Below are 26565 nucleotides of genomic sequence, written 5' to 3' on the forward strand. Positions count from 1 at the left end.
TTTTGTTAAATTACCCAAGAGCTCCTTGTCCGATGTCAGATAGCAGCCCACCAACTTTTAGAAAATGAGTTGTCATTTAACCATAATATGTCTTGTATATTGTTTTTACGTCAATGGAAATGTATAGGAAAAGAGTTAGAATGTCAGCAGAGAAAGAATGGCTTTAATATAATTCAATATTATAAATAGGTTCTTTGTGTTAAATCTTTTTTTATTGAAAATGACAGGTTCAGTCTTAGTATTTCAGCAATATGTAAATACTAGTTGGACATAATTTGATATAACTAGATAAACTACTTGCTCCAATTAATTTCAGATAAATTAAAGACCCTGATATTTGGCCCCCTGCAGCCTCTCAAATATATTAAGTTCCCCTTTTTTTGGAAGAAGTTAATTGGAGGTTAAAAAATGGTGCATCAAACTTTGATTGTTCTTTAATGGTGTGATTCTACTCTGAAAAGCAACTAAAAATAGCATTGTGGATTCCTATATTTAGTGTGAGATGTGTATGTCAAATCTGCTTACTTTACAGTACTCTGAAGCCCACTTTGTAGTCTCAGTTAAAATTTGAATATTTTATTTCAATATTGTAACGTGTAAGTCTTTCCTGTTGTCTCAGAAATTCTATTATATCTTTGACTAGCCAACTAAGAGCTGTAAGTTTTTTTTAAAATTGTGTTTTTGCAATAAATATTTCAGCTTTCAGCTTAACTTTATTCACCTCCGCTTAGTTATTGGAGCTGATTCTCGGACTCCATTAAGCCAGTCCAGTGGTGTAAAGGACCTTTAAACTTGGTAGAAACAGCCTCTAGGGAATACACTAATGGAAAATAAAAACTCAGACAAAAAGCATGAGTTTAAAACTATAAAAATATAGCTGTTTTCTAAATATTTCATACATTCTTTATATTATGACTTGTTGTTCAGTGGAATTCCTTCCATTAATAAAGCTACTTCTGTAGTTTTAAGGCTCAGAGGCTTATGCTTAGGTGGTCTTGCTAGAAGCCTTTTTTGCTGTCTGGCTTTTCCCACACACTTACTGTCCCTTTTTGGGAACGTGAAGCCAATTGTACTCCCCAAATTATCCTCAAAGTTCAATTTCCCAGGAAATCTTACACATGCTGAAATTTCATGGTTATTCCTGTCTTCAAAAGCAACTACTTTGTTTGGGTTAGCATGGTCAGCGTGGTACACTTTTGCTCCTTTCTCTTTATTGGTACAAGTTCCATTTAAGCCTCTCGTACCATTAGAAATTGCATCTTTACTAGATGTAACAGAATAGGATTTTTGAGAGAGTATTTTCTGGAAAGGCTTATGAGCTAAATCCTTACCATGCCTGGAAAATTGTAGACTTAAATTTCTATCAGTGTTGTGCTGACTAGAATCAGAATCTCCTAAATGAAAGTAGCTTAAACCATTTAAAGTTAAACCCTGTTGAGAATGTGGTGGATCTTTATTGTTATGAAGTCTCTGGAGGCTATCTTGAGATTTTTCAAGTGTATGGCCTAACACTGTTTGCTTGAAGAACAATCCAATTCCAGGTATGAAAAGCTCTGGTTCCATCTGCTTTACAAGTTTGGTAGTATTTGTTTGAGATCCTGGCTGACTGACATTACGAATGGCTGATATATCCTTCCAGGTTAATGGATTATACACAATATATCCATCAATAGGACATGCATTTTTTTGGTGCAATAACCAGTTGTCAATACATTCTCTGTGGAACTTAAAAAAGAGAGTCAGTTAAGATACATGGAGCTGTGTCCTGATAATTATCAACAATATAATAATAATAATTAATCCAACTTGGAAGAATACTACGGAAGTAATTATTCTTGCATGCAGAAAGGATATTCTAAGGAGTCGGATTCTTCTCTTACCATTATAAACCAGAAGTACCTTCACTGGAGCTACATTAGTGTATAATTGGCATATTCCTTTCATGTAAAAAGTCCCAACTCTAATTTACTATGGAAAATGCCTTACATCAACTTGGATTGGCTGCTGTAAATACATTTATTGATGTGCTTCAGATTTCAAATACATTTTAATTACCTCCCTTGAAGAAAATAGTTGCACCTATGCTCACTGATCTACAGACTCAATGTTGACTTCAGTATTTTTCTTTTAGCCTAATTCTCCTGGCACTTCACTTGCACTCTTTCTAGAAATCTATAAAAGATACTAACTATAGATGTTAGATTAATATTTGTTTGTGTACTTTCAGGCAACACTGGCTTTTCTTTTTACAGGATGGTGTGAATTGCTGTAAAAATAGTTCATCATGTTTGTAAACTAGAAGATCCCCAGCAGTTATGCAAATCCGAAAAAGGATGTCTTCTATGGGCTTCCTAAGGTGTGCTGGAGAAGGGAAGGGACTTCTCCTGCAGCCTATTTATAATGCACGCGGTAGGGTATTAGAGTGGTCTAATCAGATAGGTAGTCCCAAACCATGGCATTTACAAAAATGTTTGACAATTTGTTGCAAGACATCTGAGTTCAGAGGAGTGAAGCTCCTTTCTACAAATGTATATTGAGAGAACTCTAAGGTTGCAAAGCTAAGCACTCCAAAGTCAGGAAATACTATAGGTTCCATTTCAGGAAACCCCTCAGAGCACAGGTCAGAGATGTTCCTCCCTCCAAAGGAGAAAAGGAATTTGCTCACGGGGTATGTCTTCACTGCAGGAAAAAAAAAAAAATCCTAACTTGGGTTGAAATAGCAGTGAAGACCTGTCAATTCTGCTTTTTAACTTGGGTTGCTGTGTTGTAGCTGTGTCGGTCCCAAGATATTAGAAAGACAAGGTCGGTGAGGTAATATCTCTTATTTGATCAACTGCTATTGGTGAGAGAAACAAGCTTTTGAGCTTACACAGGACTCTTCTTCAGGTCTTGGAAATGTACTCAGGTTAGGTCTACACTACAAACTTGTATCAGTGCAACTGCCCTGCTGTAGCACTTCTGGTGAAGATGCTTTAAGCTGATGGGACAGTGCTCTCCCGTCAGCTTAATAACTCCACCTCCATGAGAAGCGGTAGCTATGTCGGCGAGAGAAGCTCTCCCACTAACACAGCACTGTCTACACAGGGGATGGGGGAGTTAATGTTGGTATAACTACGTCGCTCAGGGGGGTGGATTTTTCACAGCCCTGAGCGACACAGTTATTCCAAAGTAAGTGCGTAATGTAGTCCTGGCCTCAGTGTCACAGCTAAATACAAGACGGAACATATTGTTTAACATAAGTAGTTAACACGTATTTCAAGGGACCATTCAAGGTGAAGTGGGCGATTAGCACCCCTCCAGTCATAGCATGGAAAGGAAGGAGAGAACTACTGGGAGGAAGTTGTTAGTAGGTTATATATTCTTGTAATAAGTCATAAATCCAGTATTTCTATTCAGTCCATGATTTTTAGTGTCTAGCAAAGATTTGAATTGAAGCTCCCAGGCTCGTCTTTTGAAAGTGTTGTACAGGTTTCCTTTGAGGAAGAGGACAAAGAGGTCAGATTTAGAGTGATCGCTTTGTGAAAAGTGTTCACCCTTAGGGGACGTGGTAGTTTTGTCTTTTATCATTTTCCTGTGCAAGTTCATTTGAAAGTGTAGTGATTGTCTGGTTTCACCCACATAGTAGCTATAGAGGCATTTAGTGCACTGGATGAGATACACTACATTTTGTGATAGACATGTGTAGAACCCATGGATCGTGAAAGGTGTGTTGTGGGGGGTGTTAATCGTTGTAGCAGTGGAGATATGTCTGCAGGTTTTGCATCTGTTCTGGAAGGGTGTGGTGCCCCTTTGAGTTGGTGTGTCCTGATCTGTGGGGAGATTGCTTCTGACTATAAGGCTGGGCGTAACTGTTGTAATTTATGGTTTATTACAACAATCTATAGCCCACTGACTCTTCCCCCCGCAGCTGTTCCCCACCCCTTCCTTTCCTCCCTATGACTGGAAAGGTGTTACGGCCCACTTCACCCTGAATGTTTCCTTGAAATATATTAATTACTTATATTAAACAATCTGTTCCATCCTGTATATAGTTGTGACACTGAGGCTACGGCTACACTACAGAGCTGACAGCAGCGCACCTGCACCGATGCAGCTGGGCTGCTGTAACGCTGCTAGTGCAGATGCTCTAAGCTGATGGGAGAGAACTTATTCATACCCCTGAGTGACGTTTTTATGCCGACATAAGCTGTAGTGGAGACATAGCTTGAGTAAGCTTTCCCAGAGATGAAGAAAAGCTCTGTGTAGGCACGAAAGCTTCTCTCTCACCAACAGAAGTTGAAGAATAAAAGATTACCTCACCCACCTTGTCTCAAATATCCTGGGACTGACACGACTAAACAACCCTGCATACAGAATACTTCACATATTCCCTCCAATGCTTACATTTTCATCAACTTTGCAGAAGAGAATAATAAGTGTCTAGACTATGTTAAAGAGCTGAACCACAAGCATGAACACACAGGCTAACAGTGAGATTTTGGCATGAACATTGGGTTTTGGGTTCAGTAAAATTTAGAGCCTTTAGTTTTCTCTACCTTGTGATTACATGGCAAGAGTCTTGCACACTGACCAAGGCAAAAGATCTTCAAGCAGAGCCTACATTGGAGACCTGGAGCAAGAAAGTTGCTATGTTTTCTAATCCACATCACAGGTAAAGATTTTACAATGTGCTTTGGGATGCAACTGGATCTAAACAGAAAATACAGAACATGTTTTTAGTACATAGTAGGAAAATAGCAATAGAAACTGAAACTTTCAAAATGGCAGGCTAGTTTTGGTGATGGGACTATCACTTTACAGGCTGATGGTTCAATAGATTAATGTGTTTGGCCACTATTACTGAGGCCCTGATCTTGCTAGAAAACCATCATCAGTGGACCCTTACTCTCCGCAGAAAAGAGGCCATTATGATAATCTAGTCTGACCTTCTGTGTTAGACAGGTGAGAGAATTTCACTCAAGTAATTCTTGCATCAAGCCTATAACTTTTGGTTGAAATATTATAATCTCCTTTTTATTTCTGGGAGAACCAAGGCACAAAAGGGGTCAAGTGAGTTGCTCAAGGTCACATAGGGAGCTTGCGCTGAGCCCGGAAATTAATCCTTATGTTCTGAGGCCCAGGCTAGTGTCTTAACCACAAGGCAATACTTCCTCACTAAGACTTTCTGTGAGGTGTACACAGATTTTGTTTACATAGTGCACTACAGCAGTATTCTGTTCTAGTACAAAGAGGTACAATGCTAGCTCTTAGTTATCAATGAACTGCAAAGAGTTTGATTTCAATAAGCACATCAATTCAACTCATATTTATCCAAATCTTTTTCATCTGCAATCCCGGCTGGTAAGCCTATTTTCATAAGGTTTTCTCATGATATTGCTGGTACTTTCTCTTTCCATTCAGAAATTCCACAAACACATTAAATTTTTTAAATGCATAGCTTTTGCTTTTTGCTGGCAGATTTTGTTACAGCTATTCAAAGGTTAGTTCATAATGTGACGGTTTCAAATGTTTTTCCAAGGCTCAAGCCATTAGTTTCTAAACACAGGTGAGAAGAATCGCACTCACCTGCAAGGTGCATTTAAAATTTTATTTTAACAAGATTAAGAAGATACAAAGTTAATACACATCTGGTTTCTCTAAAGCATTTCCTGTTACCCTTTACAGGATCATTTCTATAAACAAAAGTAAATATTAATGAATTGGAAAAAAAATTGTTTTTAAAGAATGTTGAAATTGATTACATTAAATAGTATGAAAATTTTTTTATCTTACTTCTCCTGAAGATGTAACATCTTTTCTTTAGAATTACTGCCTGGATTAATGCTTTTTAAATTTCCTCCTGGAGTTGACAATTGTGAAACTTGGTCAAGTGACCTCCACCTCTGATTTCTCTTCTGTTGAATACAGAAAGAGCTAATGAAAGATCACAGAATATGGTGCAATAAGTAATTGAGAAAAAGACCTCCAATTTTCAGTAGCCAAAATATGAGTTTTTCTTTTCATGATTTACAAAACCATGAACAATTTAACAAATTTTTTCTGTAGCAACAAAAACAGATTAATCGCCATTCTGACTGAAGTCCCTGTATTTTAAAAGACACTCTTGTTGTATGAGGTTTTGCAAAAGCTCTGAAGTGCTGTGCTGTGCTGTCTTTCACAACAGTGAGGACAATCTTGGCCCTTATGTCTAACAAACAAAAAAACCCAAACAAACTTATCCTTATGGATGGTAAACTTGAAGAGTTAATATTTCTGGGTCTTTAGAAGGAAAGCTGCAGAAAAATCAAATGTATACACTTGAACCTGTCATTGAACCTATGGCAATCCTCATTCACATGGTTTGTGCCTTGACTCTACACAGTGAGTTAATGATGTAAAAATTAGTTAACTATGGAAATGCACCAACTGATAATAGGCTAGATCACGGCCCAAGACTTTTAGATCCTGGGGTAGGGCACAGTGGAAGGCCAAGCTAGACGACAGTGATAACCCCATGCCTTAGATCTAGGTCTGTGCTCCCAGCACTCCCCTGACACTGTGGTTCCAATATAGCTATGCTGACTGGGCTCCTCCAGCTAGTGGCTGTCCTGAGCATTTTTAAAAGGGTGATCCTACCATGGAGTGGGGCTCCAAGAAGTTAATACAGTATGGTTCTGTATTTTTTTCATAGAAAATACCACTGGACATGAGGGCCAGGAGAGGGGATGACGGCATTCAGTCCCCCAGCCCCGAAATGACCCATTATCTGTCTGTTCCCAGGTTCTGCAGAGTAATTTGAAAGGTCCAGAGCAAGACAGAAGACAAATAGTACAGAGGCAGCTGTCATGTTGTCTTCCTCACCCCCACAATTGAGCCTATTTTGAAGGACCATTTCAGTTTATGGTTCTACTCCTTCCTCACTATTTAAGTATTTCATAGTGGTCTACAGTCCATCACAAGTAATCCCAGTCATTGTAACAGTGGTTTTTATTTTTAAAAAACAAGATCAGCTTTACATTCCCACATAAAATGTTTTCTATGTCTGACCATTAGAGAGCTTTGGATATGATGCAATAAAATATAGTTCTGTACCTGTCGAAAGGTGAAAACATGTGGAGGATGGCAAACGCTAGTGAAGCATTCATGGCATAGGTGATATTCACTACACTCAGTGCACCTAAAAAACAAAAATATAAGGTAGTTGGAGTGGAATGTTAAGTTTAGGAGAACTTATTAATGTATGAAAAACCTTTGTTGAAAATTCTACTATTTAGTATCAGGAAGTCCCATATTACAGTATAAAATTATCCAAACTCAAGCCCATTTCACCAGTGAAAGTTTTTAGAAAATAAAACCTGTTGCTTTCTTTCTGGCTGAATTTTATACAAAAGTGAATAGTGTATGCCAGTGTTGTGGGGGTCCACAGACTAATTCAATGGGGTCAGCAAAAAGTTGTCATTACAACAGAACAGTGGTTTTCAACCTGTGGTCTGCAGACCCCTGGGTGTCTGTGAACTATGTCTTAACTTTCCAAAGGGGTCCTGTACCTCCATTCAAAGTGTTTTAGGGGTCTGCTAAAGAAAAAACCATTGGTGGATTCTATACTTGAAGGAGAAAACCCATATACGTTCCTTCAGCTTGCTGTACAGCAACATTTCTGTATTTTTCTCCTAAGTATACTAAAGCTCATGATGAAGTGGCACATGCACACTGTTCAAGAAGGTTTCAGAGTAGCAGCCATGTTAGTCTGTATTCGCAAAAAGAAAAGAAGTACTTGTGGCACTGTAGAGACTAACCAATTTATTTGAGCATAAACTTTCGTGAGCTACAGCTCACTTCATCGGATGCTCAAATAAACTGGTTAGTCTTTAAGGTGCCACAAGTACTCCTTTTCTTTTTACTGTTCAAGAAGTAATTCAAGATGAAGGAATCCTGGAGGATGCCCTTCTCAGTAAGAAGGGCAAGGGGGGAGGGAAAAAGCAAACCTTGTGGCCACATGCTGCATGGGAGGATGGGCAAAATATTTTCCAAAGGTGATTTTGGGTTGAACAATCACTTTTTAAAATAAATAACTTGATGGCTGTCTATATTTATTGAAAAGATGATTCTAGCGAAACAGTATTTCATTTAAAACACAAATGGTTCAACATAGCTTTGGTACATTTGACCTTGATGCAATTCTCAGTACAGCTGATCTAAAGGAAAAAGCAACTAGTCAGCACAATGACCCTGATTTGGCAAACAATTACATGAATAATTTGAGAGAGGCAAGCTGTCCAGCAAATCTTTTAGTGGATCAATTTCTGTTGGTGAAACAGACAAGCTGTGGAGCTACACAGAGCAACCATCACTAGACAGACAAGGGGCCAGTGCTTTTTCAAGATGAGAAAGATGAGTCCTTCAACCAAGGAGGGGTTGAAGTCTCTGGAAACTGAAAATAGGTGAGAAATGGGCTTAGGCAAAGATCCTTCACCTAGGAAGACAAGGGTAGACAGCATCTTGTACTTCTGTGAAAGGTCCAGACTGAGGAAAAAGTCAGTCATAACTGAGAAGAATACTGGTGAGAGACAACTGTCTTGAACAAAGCCTGTACCTAGCTAGATTAAAGTTTTAGATGTGTTTTCAGATTTTTTTTTTCTTTTAAGGGCATGTCTATGCTATAAAATTAAGTCGACTTAAGTTAGGTCGACCTACAGCCACTGTAGTAATTAAATTGGCTCTTGATGTCCACACTCTGCCCTTCTGTAGGCAGTGTGTGTCCTCACCAGGAGTGCTTGCACAGACTTAAGTGGGGCATTGTGGGGCACTGAAAGCCAGAGCCCTGGCACTGAGAGCCCTGGCCGTCTGTCCTAGGTGGGGTGGTGGGGCTTGGGCTGTCAAAGGCAGCAACAGGCAATGTAAGCAATGCAGTGTCTTACATGGACAGTGTGTTGACCTAACTACATTGATCTAATCTCTACACCTCTTGCAGACGTGGTGTTAGTACATTGCCACAGCAGGCGAGTTAAATTGGCAGGAGGAACATTGTAGTGTAGATGCTTACAAAGTTAGGTTGATATAAGCTGCCTTACGTTGACCTAACTCTGTAGTGTAGACCAGGCCTAACCCTTTCTAACTTTATTCCTTTTACTTGGTGTCATTTAACCTTTGTCCTATTATTAAAAAATAAAATCAATTTATTATAAACCAACTTAGTGATGTGTTTGCAGGGAATGGTGTATTTACCCTAGTAAACAAGCTGTGATGTGCTTTTGTTTCTTTAAAGGAACAAACAAACCTTATTATTTCTCTGAACTGTCCAGGAGAGGGCTAGACATTGCAGAGTACATGGTTTGAGGAAAATTTGGGACTGGGCATGTATTGGGGTCACCTTGGTCTTAACCAAGACTTGTGGAAGCCAGAGAGGGGCCGTCAACAGGCTGCTGAGTTCCTCAACCAGGGCTGGCTGCGTAGTGCACAGACACTTGACCTGCATGCTTGTTGCTGGCTGTGAACATCCCAAACTGGGATCTGGCAAGGCATTGTGGGTTAAAGGGTAAGAGATGACAACCCCTCCCTGGACTGCACCTTCCGGAACCCTGTGTGTCCTCACCCACCTTGTCTCTCTAATATCTTGGCACAAACACATCTACAACACCACTGCAAACACAAATAATTTTACTCTCATCACTGGCAATGCAACATCTTGTGTGAGTAAAGTTATTTGTGTGTTTCAGTGGATATAGCCATAAATCTTCAGATGAAATGCATTACACTAAGGAATTCTGAGGTGCTGACTCAACCTCATACATCATTGAGCTAAAGATCCCATTAGGAGTCTGTTACACTGATCACTGTAATGTAAATTGACCAGAAATCAGCACCAAGGGGTTAAGTGTATAATCAGACTTGAACCAAAGTCATCTAACTCACAGAGAAACATTGTTTGGTTATAATAAAGACAAAGGGGAATAAGTAGTAAAGTATAGGTTGTTACAAGGAATTGTACGTTAAACTAGAAGTGTTTTAAAAGTACATACTTGTAGCATTTTCCCTCAACTGGAAATGCTCTGCAGTTATTACAGGGGAGTCCAAGGTGTTTGTCAAGTCTCTCTTTTTCTGCTGCAGTCACAAGCTGAGTGGAGTTTCTGAATTCTTCTAAAATGAGCTTTAATGGTGCAAATTCTTCTCTACAGAGGGGACACTTCACCACAGAGTCACTCTCCAATTCACCCTGGTGATCAGCCCAAATCTTCATGCATGTGATGTGAACGTTGTTTCCACAGCTGTACCTACAAAAAGTAAGGTTATGTCTATACAAACTTAAGTCAACCTATTTTAGGTCAACTTACAGCCACCACATTAATTACGGCAGTGGCTGATGTCCACACTACCTTCCTTCTGTCAGTGGTGCATGTCCTCAGCAGAAGTGCTTCCACCAACTGAAGAGGGGCAATGTGGAGGACTGAGAGTCAGGGGTCTCAGCTCCACGAAGCTCCCCACTGGGAGTCCTTCTTGCTTCCATGCTCTCAGCTGGTAGCAGGGACGGGACAGGGGCAGACAACAGGGGTTTCTCGGCTTTGATGGGGATATTCGTGCCTAGAATCTGGTCAGCTGCCATGCTCCTGGTGGGGAGCGGGGAGCCAGGACCCCAAGGGGCAGCAGAATTCCCAGCGAGGAACAGGGAGCCAGGAAGCAACCCAGCTTGGAGTGGAGACAGGGCAGCAGTCTGGCTGGGGAGCCAGAAGCCAGCTTTCTTGTCAATTTCATGAAATTGACAAGAATGACAGCCAATGTAAGGAACTCAGTGTCTACACAGACACTGCAGCATCTTAACTACACTGACATAAGTCCTCCGCCTCTTGTTGAGGTGCTTTTATTATGTCTGCATAGCAGGGGAGTTACATCAGCAGGAGGAGCATTTCAGGGTGTACACTTCCACTGTTTTGTCGACGAAAGCTGACTTTTGTCGACAAAACTGTAGAGAATAGACAAGGTCTGAAACAGGCATCAATTACTGTACCCTGTCCATAAACATTTAGAAAATCCAGTATCATTAATACAATAATTTTTCAGCTACAATGCAAAAGTCATGCACTACTACTGCTTTGTTTCAAAGAGCATTTATAAAAAAAAAAGCCATCGGTAAAAATTAACTATTTAAAATTATGATTTTTACATGTCAAGACCAGCCCTCCAATGGGACCCCTGCAACATTAATTGTGTAGAAACTTGCTATCACTAGCTAACATAACAAACATTTTCTGAGTTTCCACCATGAAAACAAACTAGAAAAACTATATATCTAACCTGCAGTAAGTGATGGGAAACATTTTCTTTAGTAGCTCTTCCTGGCAAATAGGACAGATAGCCTCTGCATCAATTTCTTTCTGATTAATGTATCCATCATCCTCTTTCTGAAATGTTTTGGTGGAGAGAGTGTTTGCTCTTGGGGGGAGGGTCTGTTCTTGCTGTAATCCCTGAAGCATGTCATTGATCTCTCCTTCCAGAAGACCCAGCTGAAAAGCATCTATAGAAAACTCAGATTAAAGCTCTTTGGCAAAAATTTTACATTTACTAATACTCAGCTATAATAACTGTCGGGCTAAATCATCTGCAGTGAACCAACTCTGTCAGTGCTTCTACTGCCAGAAATGTTGTAAATCTTCATTTCTCATTTGCAATTTGTAATGATAGTTTTGTACAACTTCACATCTAAATCTGATCTTTATGGCAAAATTGGTTCAAAGGTTTTTCTGTACAACTCAAGTCAAGTTTCCTGAAACAGTACCAAAATATGGTGGTGTATATGTATTAGCTATGATCAGAAGCAACCCAAAACTGCAGCTATTAATTTATTCCAGGAGACCCATCACCCCCAGAATCTGTGTGGCACAAACATGGCTAGAAGGGAGTTTCACTTACTGTAATGAGTAGTACTAGGTGCCGTGCAGAATCTGTCCAAGTGCAAAATGGATTATATGTTTGCCAAATCAATGAAGTACTTGGATCTGAAAATGTTTTAGGATACTCTGAGTGGGATATGTGCTTTATTAAATCACATGATCTTCTACTCTAAGGCCCTGAAAGTGTTGCAAATGACTAGATTTTTCTTTAAGTACTTTACAGTTGTACCTTTAGCAGCAGTATTACAGATAGGAAAAAGGTATCATGTTTCAGAATTCTGAAAATGCCCCAAAGCATAAAAATGTTGGTATGCTAGTTAAGGGAAAACAATCATTGATCTAAAAGCTGAGCTTATCCAACCTCCAGAGAACTTTGCCTTTAAACTCTATATGCAAGATAAAACAAGCAAGCAAAAATAATTATACTTACATTCATGGTTTCTTGGAATTTTGAATTTTTTCAACAATATCCTAACAATGATAATAAAATAACCATCAGCTTGTGGAAGTCAACTAAAGCTAACTACTGGCTATTACTTTCAACTTTACTGTGACGTTGCACTCCATAATGTTTTACGGAAATATGCTTATGAGTGTGAATATGCTTATGAGTAACTGGAATATGCTTTAGGCAAAAGGTCTCTTGTAAGGTATCATTACAAAGCTTATAATCTGAATGTATTCATCCTATTTGTATGCATGTATCATTATTGTATCTGAAACTAGAAATATGAGGTATAACTCTGAGGTCCTATTGTAATTATGCAAAATGTGGGCCATTAATGGTGGTTTAGAATCTTGATGGCTCCCACTGACTAGGACAATTGGTTGTAAATGGCTCTGTTTACTTGCAAACCTTCCTGGGTACGTGTGGGCCAGCCCTGAAAGAATGGAAGCTGGGGTCCCACAGGAAGGACATGTGAATGTATTGTAGGGAGTGTGTAGGGAGAGTGGTCACTTTTGATAAGCTATTACCAGCAGGAGAGTGAGTTTGTGTGTGTGGTTTTTTGGAGGGGGGTGAGGGAGTGAGAGAACCTGGATTTGTGCTGGAAATGACCCACCTTGATTATCATACACATTGTGAAGAGAGTGGTCACTTTGGATGGGCTATTACCAGCAGGAGAGTGAGTTTGTGTGTGGGGGGGGCGGAGGGTGAGAAAACCTGGATTTGTGCTGGAAATGGCCCAACTTGATGATCATTTTAGATAAGCTATTACCAGCAGGACAGTGGGGTGGGAGGGGGTATTGTTTCATGGTCTCTGTGTATATAATGTCTACTGCAGTTTCCACGGCATGCATCCGATGAAGTGAGCTGTAGCTCACGAAAGCTCATGCTCAAATAAATTGGTTAGTCTCTAAGGTGCCACAAGTCCTCCTTTTCTTTTTGCAAAGACAGACTAACACGGCTGTTACTCTGAAACCTACCTCCTGATACGGGAATCCATCTTAAACCTGTTGCTTTTCCTTTTAGAAGGAGAGGTGGGGACCCAGAGAGACAAAAGATTCCCGCCTTGTGCCAAAGCTATAAAAGCGGGTGGAACAGAACAAAGAGGGCGGCCAGTCATGAGAACACCCCTAGTTTCCACCTAAAGATGTCTGCTGCAACTAACAAAGACTGTACTTGGGAAGAGGATTGGGCCCAGACTGGGAAGGAGTCTAATCTGTGAAAGAAGCGTATTGGAACATCTCTGCGTGTGAGATTTTACATTAACTGTAAACAGTTTCTTAATGTATTACGCTTAGACTGTGTGTTTTTGCTTTATTTTGCTTGGTGACTTACTTTGTTCCATCTGAAACTACTTAAATCCTACTTTTTATTCTTAATAAAATCACTTTTGTTCATTATTGAACCCAGAGTAAGCGATTAATACCTGGGGAAGCAAACAGCTGTGCATATCTCTCTGAGTGATATAGAGGGCGGACAATTTATGAGTTTACCCTGTATAAGCTTTATACAGAGTAAAACGGATTTATTTGGGGTTTGGATCCCATTGGGAGCTGGATGTCTGGGTGCTGGAGATAAGTGACCTGCTGAGCACTTTTTGGTTAAAGTCTGTAGCTTTGTGGGGTGTGGACCAGACCTGGGTCTGTGTTGCAGCAGGCTAGCAAGTCTGGCTCAACAAGGCAGGGTTCTGGAGTCCGAAGCTGGCAGAGAAAATGGGTTCAGAGGTCATTCCAGCACGTCAAGTGACAGTCCCAAGGAAGTTTTTGTGACCGAACCCATCACATTTACATTTCAAGGACAACAGCCATCTTAAATACTTCAGAGAGAAAATATTAGGACTAAAACTGTAAGAACAAAAGTTTATAGTGCTAAGCTACAAATGAGGTCTTATCCAAACTGGGGTCCTCTGTGCCTCTGCCAGTTGTTTGAAAGCTCAAAACTACTAATTATTTTTTGCTATTTCCCCCCATTTCTTTGCCATTTTCTAATCCATGACAGTACTTTAGCTACTACCCCAGATCTATTTGGTTTCTTTAAGAGTCTCTTGTGAGGGACACTTTTGAAATCCAAATGAAAATTACATCCACCTGTTCTCTTTCATCCACTATTTTGTTTTCACAGTCAAAGAATTCTCTTAGAGTGGAAATACATAATTGACTACATCTAATTGGTTAAATTGCACACTGGCATAACATTTAGAGAAACAATTTCATGCTTTAATGGATTGCTTTTTGGAAAAGTTAATTCTAGAGCAAACATGAGGAGAAACTTGTTGTTTGAGTCTTATGTGATACACAAGCATTAATTCAAAAAGTAGAAATAGCCATTAAATAGTAACAACACCCTGAGTGGAATGAGGAAATAAGATACCAAAACATAATACTCTAGAAACTTTAGAAGGGGAGAGTTAAATAAAATGAGATGGTTAGTCAAAAATGCCTTAAAGTTGCAAGTAAAGTCCTTGCAGTAAAGGTGGCAGATATCTATCCTAGGCCTGCTTTCTCCTGGTAATAAAGATGAAGTCCTCTCAGAGATCAGGGTATCAAAGAAGAGGTGCTAGAGCAAACTGATAAATTAGAAAGCAACCACTTTTCCTTTACAGCAAGCACAGCTCGTAGGTCCCCAGCAGTTGATGTTAACCGAGGGGTTTGTAATTTACCTGAATCTGAAGACAGACCACTGGTCTGTAACTTCACTCCCACTACTCTCTTTCAGAAAGATATGAAATTTTCTACCCTCCATTCTACATTTAAAATAGGTAACTTTAATGAGAAAATTGCACATGATTGGTAGCAATTCAGCCCCCTCATTCTTGGGTTCCTTCCCTGCTCTTTCATGTGTACTACGAAGTTAAGAGGTAAGGGGGTTTGTTTCAGCAAGTCCTGTTTTGACACCTGATCTGTCCCACCAGTGCTTCATCTTCCCTGGAGGAAAGGCAGGAGTAAGGGCTGGCACTGCCCCGTAGCCGGGGTGGAGCGGGGGGAGAGGCCCCAGGAACAACGCCTTTACCAACAGATGTGGCTGCACAGCTCCTTCTCCCTCAGGAACGTGGCGCAGCTGCAGGAGTGGGGCTCCCCCAGGAGCACCTGGGGAAACAGACGGACAGCGGCGTCGGTCGCGGCGCAGCCGAGCGGGGGCCTCGGGGGGGACCTCGCGGCCCCCTTGGCTGGCGCCCCGGCAGACGCTGCGGGGCGGCGGGTCACTCAGCACCCAGCGGCGGGCAGGGCTGGCGCGGCACCGCGGGCCTTATAGCGAGCCCGCCCCTGCGCTCCCCACTCCCTTCTCTCCGTACCCGGTGCGCGGGCCCGCCCTCCTCCCGCAGCACGAAGCCGGTGGGGCCCAGCTCCCGCACGATGCGCATGGTGCTGCCCAGCGCCTGGTCCTGCTGCCAGCTCAGCCCGGCGCTGGCGCACCGCCGCCGGGACATGGCGGGGTCCCGGCTGGCAGTTGGTGGAGGGTCCAAAACGGCCGCCGCTGCCGTGGATGCCGGTCCCCATAGAAACGGCGCGTCCCCGCGAGCATTCGGCGCTTCGCAGCGCGCGCCCGTGCGGGGCGGGGGCGGGGGCGGGGGCAAAGCGACGCGGTGACGATGACTGGCTGGGGCCGTTAATTGCTGGTGTGGCGCGCGCCGGCGGCGGGCTTGGAGCCGCGGGCCCTTGCAGGCCACGGAGCGTTCGTGCTGCGGGGGCGTCCGCGGATCGGCCTCCGCCCGGCGCTCGATCCCGGGGCTCCCGCCTAGAGCCGCGCAGCTCCGTGGGGCTCGGACTGCTCCGTCGTATTGTTCGGGAAATTCGTGTTATTTCGTGCTACCACCTGCCCACGTCGGGCCAGATCCTGCCCCGGGGGTGGGGATGGGTCGGGTCAGGTCCTGCCCCGGGGTAAGAGGCTGGGGGGCGTCCTGCCCCCACCCCCCGCGGGGGGGATTAAAGCAAAGTTCCAGGTACGGAGGAGAGGAGGGCCGGCCGGGGGGTGCTGGCGAATAAATCCACCCCACGCTCTCCCCGGCAGGGCCCGGGCCTGCTCCCACGCCGGTGTTGTGACCTGGTGCACAGGGCCGCAGCACCACTCCAGTTTGGCGTTGGCCTGTGTGGAGGGGGGCAGAGGCCAGGCCAAACCGCCGTAGTGCTGCGGCCCCGCCAGGTTTTTGCCATTCTTTGGTTTTCATCTGATTTTGTGTTCTTTCACAATGTGTAAAAAAAAAAAAAAAAAAAAGTCACATGTAAGTAGAACTATAACCCCACTACAACATCCTACAGCCTCCCTCACAATAGATTTAGCTTCAGGGGGCATCTGGGAGGGGTTTGGAGCAAATAGGCAAGTAGATAATGGGGACTTATGGAGCAGCATCCAAGCCCTTCTTCCCAGTGTGTAACTGCTTTTTTATTGCAGGGCCTTTCACCTGTGGGCTTTACCTTTTCCTTTAATTTTTCATGGCCATTGTGAGATGTCTTCCACTGCAGCGTTATTAATGTTCTCTCTTCATTAACTCCACCTTTTTATAGTCTTACTGCCAGAGTCTGCTTCACTGAATTAAAATCTTGGTGGAAGTGACCTGGCTGTAATTCAATCTAGATAAGGAAGGGATGCTGGTTTGCAGGAGAACCTTAGGAATGGTCAGGGGCAGTGTTTACAACACCAGCTGGGAGGGAATGGATACTTGCCTTGTGCCAGAATCATTCACATCATCATAGGTAACAGGCCCAGAAATAGCAGCCCTAATTTAGAACTTAATTGAAATGCTGTGTGAACTCTTTACCTTTCTTTAATGTCATTTTTGCATTTCCTTCTTTATTTTGAGTAGCTAAAAGTAAACCTAAGAACACTCAGAGGTTTATTCAGTATTATTTTTACTCTTCACTGTCTGTAGCATTTCCTCAAGGTTGAAAATAACACTTTGTCCTCTACCATTTGGAAAAATTTGATTATTTTCTTATGCAGTTGAAATTAATCTTTTCTTTTGTATATATATTTTTTCTTGCTTATGTACCAGTAATGTAATATAATAAAATGTGAGTGCCACTCTGGGAACAGTATTTGTTAGTAACCTGGTTTTTGTGGAGCCAATAGGGGGAACTGTTGCACTTTGTTTCTTTCTTAATCTTTACATAAATATTGATGATCATTATTTGTTTAGTTATTTTATGTATCTCTTTTCGATTAATTACCAATCTCATTCTTTAGGCATCCTTACATAATTAATTCCCCCAATAATATTAAAAATGGACAGCTCATTCCATTTCAATGAAAAATACTCAGCAACAAAAATAGTACGGACCTCTTTGAAGCCACATAGTGATTTAACCTCTCCTACCATCTGCTTATCGCTCCTCCAGAGGTACAGGAAAGTAATTATGATGGAATTGTGTCTATTCAGAGGATATTACAGTTCCTACCATCTTGTGTCAATATTAGCTCATGTATGTTGTGCGTGTATCTGACCGGGTTCGGTTTAGAATTGCTCCATTGGGAGGTAGGCTGAGACTGCTCTTTTTTCAGTGGTAGAAGAGGCTGGAGTCTTGTCTGCACAGATTCCAGGGGATCAGCAGGAGACCACAGACTGCCAGTTCTGTATCCCCAGTGTCCTCCACTACCCCTGCTCCCTGTTATTACATAACAACTTTGTAAGAATAATAAAAACTAGCTCTTTTTCTATGCTCTTGTGACATAACTGTGAATTTAAGTGGATAAACTATAATTGCTAATTCAGATAGGAAGATTCTCATTTTTGTAAATTTTAGCTTTACAAGTTGATTACAGAAACACATTTGCTCTGAATCTATCATAAAGGAGAGTTTTATGTTTGTATCAATATTTCTGTCCAGCAGTAGGTGCTGATAGGCTTTACTTGGATAGATAATGTAAAAGTTATGCAAACCAACAAAAACATGGGTAACTAACTCTAATCATTGATGTTTAGTTGTAAAATAGCTCTGATTTTTTTTCAAGCATCACAATAATTTTCTGTTGTCTGTACTTATAATTTTGGTCACATAAGATTCCAGCAGCTGAGAATCAACCTTTTGGATGTGTTTGAAAACTGGATCCTTGTTTGTATTGACTATACAGGAAACAAACTTTGGGCACATCAAAATATCAACTTAAATGTTTGAACAACTTGTTCTTGAAGATATGATAGGGTTTGCTTGATTGTGCATGCTATTCTTTTATTATTTGTACATGGTAGCTAGCAAAGGCCCCAGTCAGGGACCAAGACATCATTGTGCTAAGCACACAATTCACTTGAACAATACGACTGATAAACAGTTTCCTTCTGTTTTCATATGCTCAGATTTCCAAAACATTCACCTATTTGGCGGAATTTTCTATATTTGGTCTCTGCGCAAAGGTACTTGTGTGTTAACTCACAGGGAAAATGTATTCAGCCGTTTTTGAGTTATGGAAGAATGGGGAAAATACTCTGGTAGAAGAAATATTCTCACATTTAAAGGAAAACTAAAAGTGGCTGAACCTTTGCTACAGTTTGAAAAATCTGGACATATTAAAAAAAATTGAGAACATTTGAAAATGTATCCTGATGGACATGCAATATGAAAAGTCTGGTTTTAACTTCAGATGCAGTGCATATGCAGATGCGGTGATATAACAATATAGTGGAATGTTGGATGTCATGCTTTGGTCCAAACCTGGCAAACAATCAAAGCAAATGTTTTGGAAAAGCCAGCATTTCATAAATCTGTGGCTACCAAATGCCCTATAGTGAGCATGCTAAAATTAGAAGTATAGCCCAGGAGGTACAAGCAGTGGGACAGGCTTGATATCCCAAGTACAATCCTGCCCAGGACCCTAAGTACTTAGTTGGGCAGCTACCCCACCCTACCACCTGCGCTGCTGCAGGTACACTTCTATTTTTAGCATGCTAGTCCAATCAAAGCTAGTCTGCCTGAGCTGGAAGTTTGAAGTGTAGATGGTCTGTAGTAGGTCAAAGCTAGCTTGAGTAACACTAGTAGTGAAGTTGCTGCAGTACTGGCTAGCCTTGCCCACCTAGGACCCTCAAGCAGCTGGCACCTGTGCTGCTGTGGCTTCCCTGATATTGGTACTCAAGCAGCCTAGATCAAAGCTAGCTTTGGTATGTCTACGTATGCTGTAATCACGCTTCCTGATTGTAGTGTAGACATACTCGTAATGCACTGCTGGAAGGTATTCAAATATCTGAATTCTTCCAGCAGTGCATTATGTATGGTATAAGAATGTATACAAGATAGACTAGAATAGAATTATTCTTCTTCCAACCAGTGACCTTAGGAAGGTTTTAAACTTTACAACTGTAATTTAGTGAGATCTCCTACCATATCTGTGATGTTAGTAAATATTCCTTTGGTATAAGCTCTTTGGGTAAGAGATTGATTACTACTCTGTTTGTACGGTGCCTAGCACAGCAGGGCCCATTCTTGGTTGGTTTCTAGGAACTACCATAATAAACCTGATTAATAATATTAATCCTTATTTTACAAGTGGGCTAACTGAGGCACAGTGAGGCTAAGTAACTTTATTAGGTATTTACCAAAACAAGACGGAGGTGTATGTTTTCTCTGATTATCCACAACCCTCTGTCAAAAGCAACGGGGTTCTAATGATCTTTGTTAAAGGACAATGGCACTGAAGCCAATTAGTTCAAAATTATATATAGAGATATTACAACTTCCATTTGCAATTTTTTTCAGACCCAAGGAGCTTGGAAACCTTGGAGACTGAAGTGCCCTTTGCTTTTTACCCTGTAGTACCTCCACAAACAAACAAGTCCACCAAATTTAGAAAATTAAATTTAAAATACTGATACTGTGTGAAGATTGTAAAATGGAGCACTCCAATGTCAAGAACTATCAATTAAAGCTCAGTGCTCCACCTTAATTCTGATTCTTTATGTATACTTACGTAATCACAGTCTATTTCTCATATTGTACTATCTATTAAATTCAAATGGAAGTTTGATCATTTGATCTAGTCCTGGGGGTTGAGCAGCATTTAATAGGTGCAGTAGACTTACTCTGTCTGTGAGCATCCAGTACAGCTGCATATCATGGTGTTCTCCAAAGGTAGATGGGCAACTGTAATCTCTCACTCCATCTCTGTGTAATATGTCTGGTCATAGACACCTGTGAATTAGCCATTGCATAGATGCTTGTAGTGTTTATGGGGCACGGGCACCAGTAAGAGCTTGCTGGCTGCTTACTGATTGCACACTCCCTGCAGTATGATTGTGTGATAGAGCAGGGGTTCTCAACCCTTTTCTTTCTGAGGCCCCCTCCACTCCATGCTATAAAAACTCCATGGCCAACCTGTGCCATAACAACTTTTTCTGCATATAAAAGGCAGGACTGGCATTAGGGGGGTAGCAAGCCGGGCAATAGCTTGGGGCCCCACACCACAGGAGGCCCAGCAGAGCTAAGTTGCTTAGGCTTTGGCTTCAACCTCAGGTGGTGGAGCTTGGGGCCCTGGGCTTCACCCCCATGCGGTGGGGTTTCGGCTTTCTGCCCTGGGCCCCAGCATGTCTAATGCCAGCCCTGCTTGGTGAACCCCTGAAACCTGCTTATTGCCCCCCAGGGGCTCCCAGACCCCTGGTTGAGAACCACTGGAACAGATGAACAAGCAAATACTGCTACTTAACATCTTTCTTTGAACTGATTCCTTGAAATTTCCACACCTGCTGCTTTCAGATCTTTGCTACTTGTATTGCTCTATTTTAAGGGGTGCTTGCAGTCACTGTCTGCATGCAGGGGAATCATAACCTCACACTGATACAGACTATGTTGTACTAAACAATGGTGTGTTTTCTTCAGCTCTTCCTTCCACAGTCTGTGTCATAAATATAAAGGGAAGGGTAAAACCCTTTGAAATCCCTCCTGGCCAGGGGAAAGCTCCTCTCACCTGTAAAGGGTTAAGAAGCTAAAGGTAACCTCGCTGGCACCTGACCAAAATGACCAATGAGGAGACAAGATACTTTCAAAAGCTGGGAGGAGGGAGAGAAACAAAGGGTTTGGGGGTCTGTCTGTAGTCGTCTTGGCCGGGGACAGAACAGGAATGGAGTCTTAGAACTTTTAGTAAGTAATCTAGCTAGGTATGTGTTAGATTATGATTTCTTTAAATGGCTGAGAAAAGAATTGTGCTGAATAGAATAACTATTTCTGTCTGTGTATCTTTTTTGTAACTTAAGGTTTTGCCTAGAGGGGTTCTCTATGTTTTTGAATCTAATTACCCTGTAAGATATATACCATCCTGATTTTACAGGGGGGATTTCTTTATTTCTATTTACTTCTATTTTTTATTAAAAGTCTTCTTGTAAAACACTGAATGCTTTTTCATTGTTCTCAGATCCAAGGGTTTGGGTCTGTGGTCACCTATGCAAATTGGTGAGGCTTTTTACCAAACCTTGTCCAGGAAGTGGGGTGCAAGGTTTTGGGAAGTATTTTGGGGGGAAGGACGCGTCCAAACAGCTCTTCCCCAGTAACCAGTATTAGTTTGGTGGTGGTAGCGGCCATTCCAAGGATAACGGGGGTAATATTTGTTACCTTGGGGAAGTTTTGACCTAAGCTGGTAAAGATAAGCTTAGGAGGTTTTTCATGCAGGTCCCCACATCTGTACCCTAGAGTTCAGAGTGGGGGAGGAACCTTGACATGGTGGCACAGTGGTGGGATTAACCTGAAATCATTTTGAGATCCAGTTGAGATTTTTTGAACTAGAAATACAGATTTTAAAAAGGAATTTTTAGGAAGTCCAGAAGGCAGCTTTGAAACTGAAAGCAGCTTGGTTTCTCTCTGCTTTGTGGCCAAGCAGAGACAAAAGGGGATTATCTTGTGAATTGCAGGTTTTCTTGCCTGGAGGCAGGGTACTTAACTCCTGCAGGGAAATTCACAGTCTTCCAACCCAGAGGTTTTTTTTTTTTTCTTTTCTTCCTAAAAGTAAATAGGGGGTGTGTGCTCTACCCATTTGCCTGGAGACAAAAGTGGCAGGGTTTTTTTTTAGGATTTTGATTTTTTTTTTTTTGTTTTACAAGGAGCACAGGTTTGAAAAGAAATTTTTTTTTTTCTTTGGGCTGGGTAAGCAGTTTTCCAAGTAGTTGGAGGTTTTTTGCTTTAATTTGGGCCCAGAGCAGAGACAAGGGAATTGTCTTTTTCTGTAGGCTGACAATCACTATCAGAGAATAGGTACTCTATTCCAGCACAGCAAAAGTTTACAGCCAAGTTTTGTTTGTTTATTTCTAAACCTCGGGTGTAAAGTTAGTTAAAAACAGAGAGGTTAGAATGGCCAAATCCTCAGCTCGACTACAGCTGGAATTAGCCAAATTTCAGGCTGAGGAAAAACAAAGGGAACATGAAAGACAGATAGAACTCATGCGGCTGGAGAAGGAGGTACAGGAGGCTGCCCACAAGAGGGAAATGGAGGCAAGGAAGCATGTGGAGGAGATGGAGAGGATAAAGGCCCAGCAGAATATACCAACAAACCCTAGCAATCCTTCTCCAGGTACCACTTCCCATCCCAGAAAGTTCCCCACCTACAAGGCAGGTGATGATACTGAGGCCTTCTTAGAAAACTTCGAAAGGGCCTGCCTTGGGTACAACATCTCTACTGACCAATACATGGTAGAGCTGAGGCCGCAGCTCAGTGGACCCTTAGCTGAGGTGGCAGCTGAAATGCCTAAAGAACACATGAACAAGTATGAACTGTTTAAATCCAAGGCGAGAGTCAGAATGGGGATAACACCCGAGCAGTCTTGTCGGAGGTTCAGAGCCCTAAGGTGGAAACCAGACATGTCATTTACCCGACATGCCTACCACATTGTAAAACATTGGGATGCCTGGATATCAGGAGCAAGTGTTGAATCTCCAGTAAATTTGCCCTTCCTAATGCAAATGGAACAATTCTTAGAGGGTGTTCCTGAGGAAATAGAAAGATACATCCTAGATGGGAAACCCAAAACTGTAATTGAGGCAGGAGAGATTGGAGCCAGATGGGTGGAGGTGGCAGAGAAGAAGAAAACTGGTCGCAGTTGGAGCGGAGACCAGAAGGGACCACCCCAGACCACACCCTATTACCGGGGGCCGCCCAAAGCCCCACCTACCTCCCAAAGAACCCTCCAGACCCCTTATCGTCCCACCACCCCGTTCTCCAGCAACCCACCTCGCCCCGGTGACCCGTCAGCTGGACGATGTTTTAAATGTAACGAGCTGGGGCATGTAAAGGCCAACTGCCCCAAGAACCCCAACAGGTTACAGTTCATTGCACCGGAATCACACCAGAGGTCCACAGGCCCAGATACCTCCCAGATACCCTTGGAGCGGAGGGAAACTGTGAGTGTGGGTGGGAAGAAGGTCACCGCGTGGAGGGACACCGGAGCACAAGTGTCAGCTATCCATGCTTCCTTAGTGGACCCCAATTTAATCAACCCAGAGATCCAAGTGACGATTCAACCCTTCAAGTCCAACTCTTTCAATTTGCCTACAGCCAAGTTGCCTGTCCAGTACAAGGGCTGGTCAGGAATGTGGACTTTTGCAGTCTATGATGATTATCCCATCCCCATGCTGTTGGGGGAAGACTTGGCCAATCATGTGAAGCAGGCCAAGAGGGTGGGAATGGTCACCCGCAACCAGGCTAAACAAGCCGTGAGGCCTAGCTCTGTTCCGGAAACTTCTATCAGGACCCAGTCAGAGGTGATGGACCTGGACCCCAGGCCAATGTCTGCAACAGCAGTAGTGGATCCAGTCCCAGAGACCCAGACGGAACCAGTCCCAGAACCGGAACCAGCCAAACAACCAACACCAGACCCCGTGCCAGCACTGAATCCAGTACTTGCAACCTCAACACCAGAGGGCCCCACCGAACCTGAACTGGCAGCAGCCGATAACCCTACACAAGAGGCTCAGCCGGAGCCTGAATCCCAACATAGTGCACCAGCGGAGAGCGGTTCACAGTCAACAGAAACAGCTCCATCCCCTATATCGCTTCCAGAGGGACCAAGCCTATGTCCCCAATCCAATGAGGAACTGATGTCTCCAGCATCAAGGGAACAGTTCCAGACCGAACAGGAAGCAGATGAAAGCCTCCAGAGAGCTTGGACGGCGGCACGGAGCAACCCACCGCCTCTCAGCTCTTCTAATCGATCCAGGTTTGTTGTAGAAAGAGGACTTTTATACAAGGAAACTCTTTCTGGGGGACACCAGGAAGACTGGCATCCTCAGAGACAGTTGGTAGTTCCAACTAAATACCGGGCCAAGCTCTTGAGCTTAGCCCATGATCACCCTAGTGGCCATGCTGGGGTGAACAGGACCAAAGACCGTTTGGGGGGGTCATTCCACTGGGAGGGAATGGGCAAGGATGTTTCTACCTATGTCCAGTCTTGTGAGGTGTGCCAAAGAGTGGGAAAACCCCAAGACCAGGTCAAAGCTCCTCTCCAGCCACTCCCCATCATTGAAGTTCCATTTCAGCGAGTAGCTGTGGATATTCTGGGTCCTTTTCCGAAAAAGACACCCAGAGGAAAGCAGTACATACTGACTTTCATGGATTTTGCCACCCGATGGCCGGAAGCAGTAGCTCTAAGCAACACCAGGGCTAAAAGTGTGTGCCAGGCACTAGCAGACATTTTTGCCAGGGTAGGTTGGCCCTCCGACATCCTCACAGATGCAGGGACTAATTTCCTGGCAGGAACTATGAAAAACCTTTGGGAAGCTCATGGGGTAAATCACTTGGTTGCCACTCCTTACCATCATCAAACAAATGGCATGGTGGAGAAGTTTAATGGAACTTTGGGGGCCATGATACGTAAATTCGTAAATGAGCACTCCAATGATTGGGACCTAGTATTGCAGCAGTTGCTCTTTGCCTACAGAGCTGTACCACATCCCAGTTTAGGGTTTTCCCCATTTGAACTTGTATATGGCCGTGAGGTTAAGGGGCCATTGCAGTTGGTGAAGCAGCAATGGGAGGGATTTACACCTTCTCCAGGAACTAACATTCTGGACTTTGTAACCAACCTACAAAACACCCTCCGAACCTCTTTAGCCCTTGCTAGAGAAAACTTACAGGATGCTCAAAAAGAGCAAAAAGCCTGGTATGATAAACATGCCAGAGAGCGTTCCTTCAAAGTAGGAGACCAGGTCATGGTCTTAAAGGCGCTCCAGGCCCATAAAATGGAAGCATCGTGGGAAGGGCCATTCGTGGTCCAGGAGCGCCTGGGAGCTGTTAATTATCTCATAGCATTCCCCACCTCCAACCGAAAGCCTAAGGTGTATCATATTAATTCTCTAAAGCCCTTTTATTCCAGAGAATTAAAGGTTTGTCAGTTTACAGCCCAGGGAGGAGACGACGCTGAGTGGCCTGAAGGTGTCTACTACGAAGGGAAATGTGCTGGTGGTGTGGAAGAGGTGAACCTCTCCATGACCCTTGGGCGTATGCAGCGACAGCAGATCCAGGAGCTGTGCACTAGCTACGCGCCAACGTTCTCAGCCACCCCAGGACTGACTGAACGGGCATACCACTCCATTGACACAGGTAATGCTCACCCAATTAGGGTCCAACCTTACCAGGTGTCTCCTCAAGCTAAAACTGCTATAGAATGGGAGATCCAGGATATGTTACAGATGGGTGTAATCCGCCCCTCTGAAAGTGCATGGGCATCTCCAGTGGTTCTAGTTCCCAAACCAGATGGGGAAATACGTTTTTGCGTGGACTACCGTAAGCTAAATGCTGTAACTCGCCCAGACAACTATCCCATGCCACGCACAGATGAACTATTAGAGAAACTGGGAAGGGCCCAGTTCATCTCTACCTTGGACTTAACCAAGGGGTACTGGCAGGTACCGCTAGATGAATCTGCCAAGGAAAGGTCAGCCTTCATCACACATCTCGGGCTGTATGAATTTAATGTACTCCCTTTCGGGCTGCGAAATGCACCCGCCACTTTCCAAAGACTTGTAGATGGTCTCCTAGCGGGATTAGGAGAATATGCAGTCGCCTACCTTGACGATGTGGCCATATTTTCGGATTCCTGGGCAGACCACCTGGAACATCTACAAAAAGTCCTTGAGCGCATAAGGGAGGCAGGACTAACTGTTAAGGCTAAGAAGTGTCAAATAGGCCTAAACAGAGTGACTTACCTTGGACACCAGGTGGGTCAAGGAACTATCAGCCCCCTACAGGCCAAAGTGGATGCTATCCAAAAGTGGCCTGTCCCAAAGTCAAAGAAACAGGTTCAATCCTTCTTAGGCTTGGCCGGTTATTACAGACGATTTGTACCGCACTACA

The 26565-nt window shown here is 43.0% G+C and overlaps 1 protein-coding gene across 6 annotated transcripts; it reads right to left on the bottom strand.

The window, feature by feature from the left end:
* Positions 1-227: 227 nt before the first annotated feature.
* On the bottom strand, positions 228-15812 carry ZSWIM2 (zinc finger SWIM-type containing 2). 6 transcript variants are annotated; one of them, XM_084642597.1, is made up of 9 exons: positions 15602-15812; positions 15319-15395; positions 12295-12335; positions 11269-11488; positions 9999-10250; positions 7072-7156; positions 5773-5894; positions 4536-4689; positions 228-1725 (listed from the first exon to the last, which is right to left on the bottom strand). In XM_084642597.1, exons 1-9 carry the CDS (start codon positions 15734-15736, stop codon positions 910-912), a joined length of 1902 nt encoding a protein of 633 aa, XP_084498723.1. In that variant the 5' UTR covers positions 15737-15812; the 3' UTR covers positions 228-909. The 6 variants fall into 6 exon arrangements, with proteins under 6 accessions (XP_084498723.1, XP_084498726.1, XP_084498725.1 ...); XM_084642600.1 differs by lacking the exons at positions 15319-15395; positions 15602-15812 and adding an exon at positions 14969-15313; XM_084642599.1 differs by lacking the exons at positions 15319-15395; positions 15602-15812 and adding an exon at positions 13290-13463.
* Positions 15813-26565: the final 10753 nt, after the last annotated feature.

This window comes from Lepidochelys olivacea (genome assembly GCF_965140295.1).
Source record: "Lepidochelys olivacea isolate rLepOli2 genome assembly, chromosome: 11".
NCBI classification, from domain to species: domain Eukaryota; kingdom Metazoa; phylum Chordata; order Testudines; family Cheloniidae; genus Lepidochelys; species Lepidochelys olivacea.

What these genes read in the sequence shown, in the direction of transcription:
- ZSWIM2 (XM_084642597.1), bottom strand. Translation starts at nt 15,736, where the DNA reads ATGTCCCGGCGGCGGTGCGCCAGCGCCGGGCTGAGCTGGCAGCAGGAC. An exon ending in GTTGAGGGAAAATGCTACAA is followed by an intron (nt 7,157 to 9,998) that starts GTATGTACTTTT and finishes TTTGTTTTTTAG; the next exon opens with GTGCACTGAGTGTAGTGAAT. An exon ending in ATGTTACATCTTCAGGAGAA is followed by an intron (nt 4,690 to 5,772) that starts GTAAGATAAAAA and finishes TTTTCTGTTTAG; the next exon opens with ATCCAGTTGCATCCCAAAGC.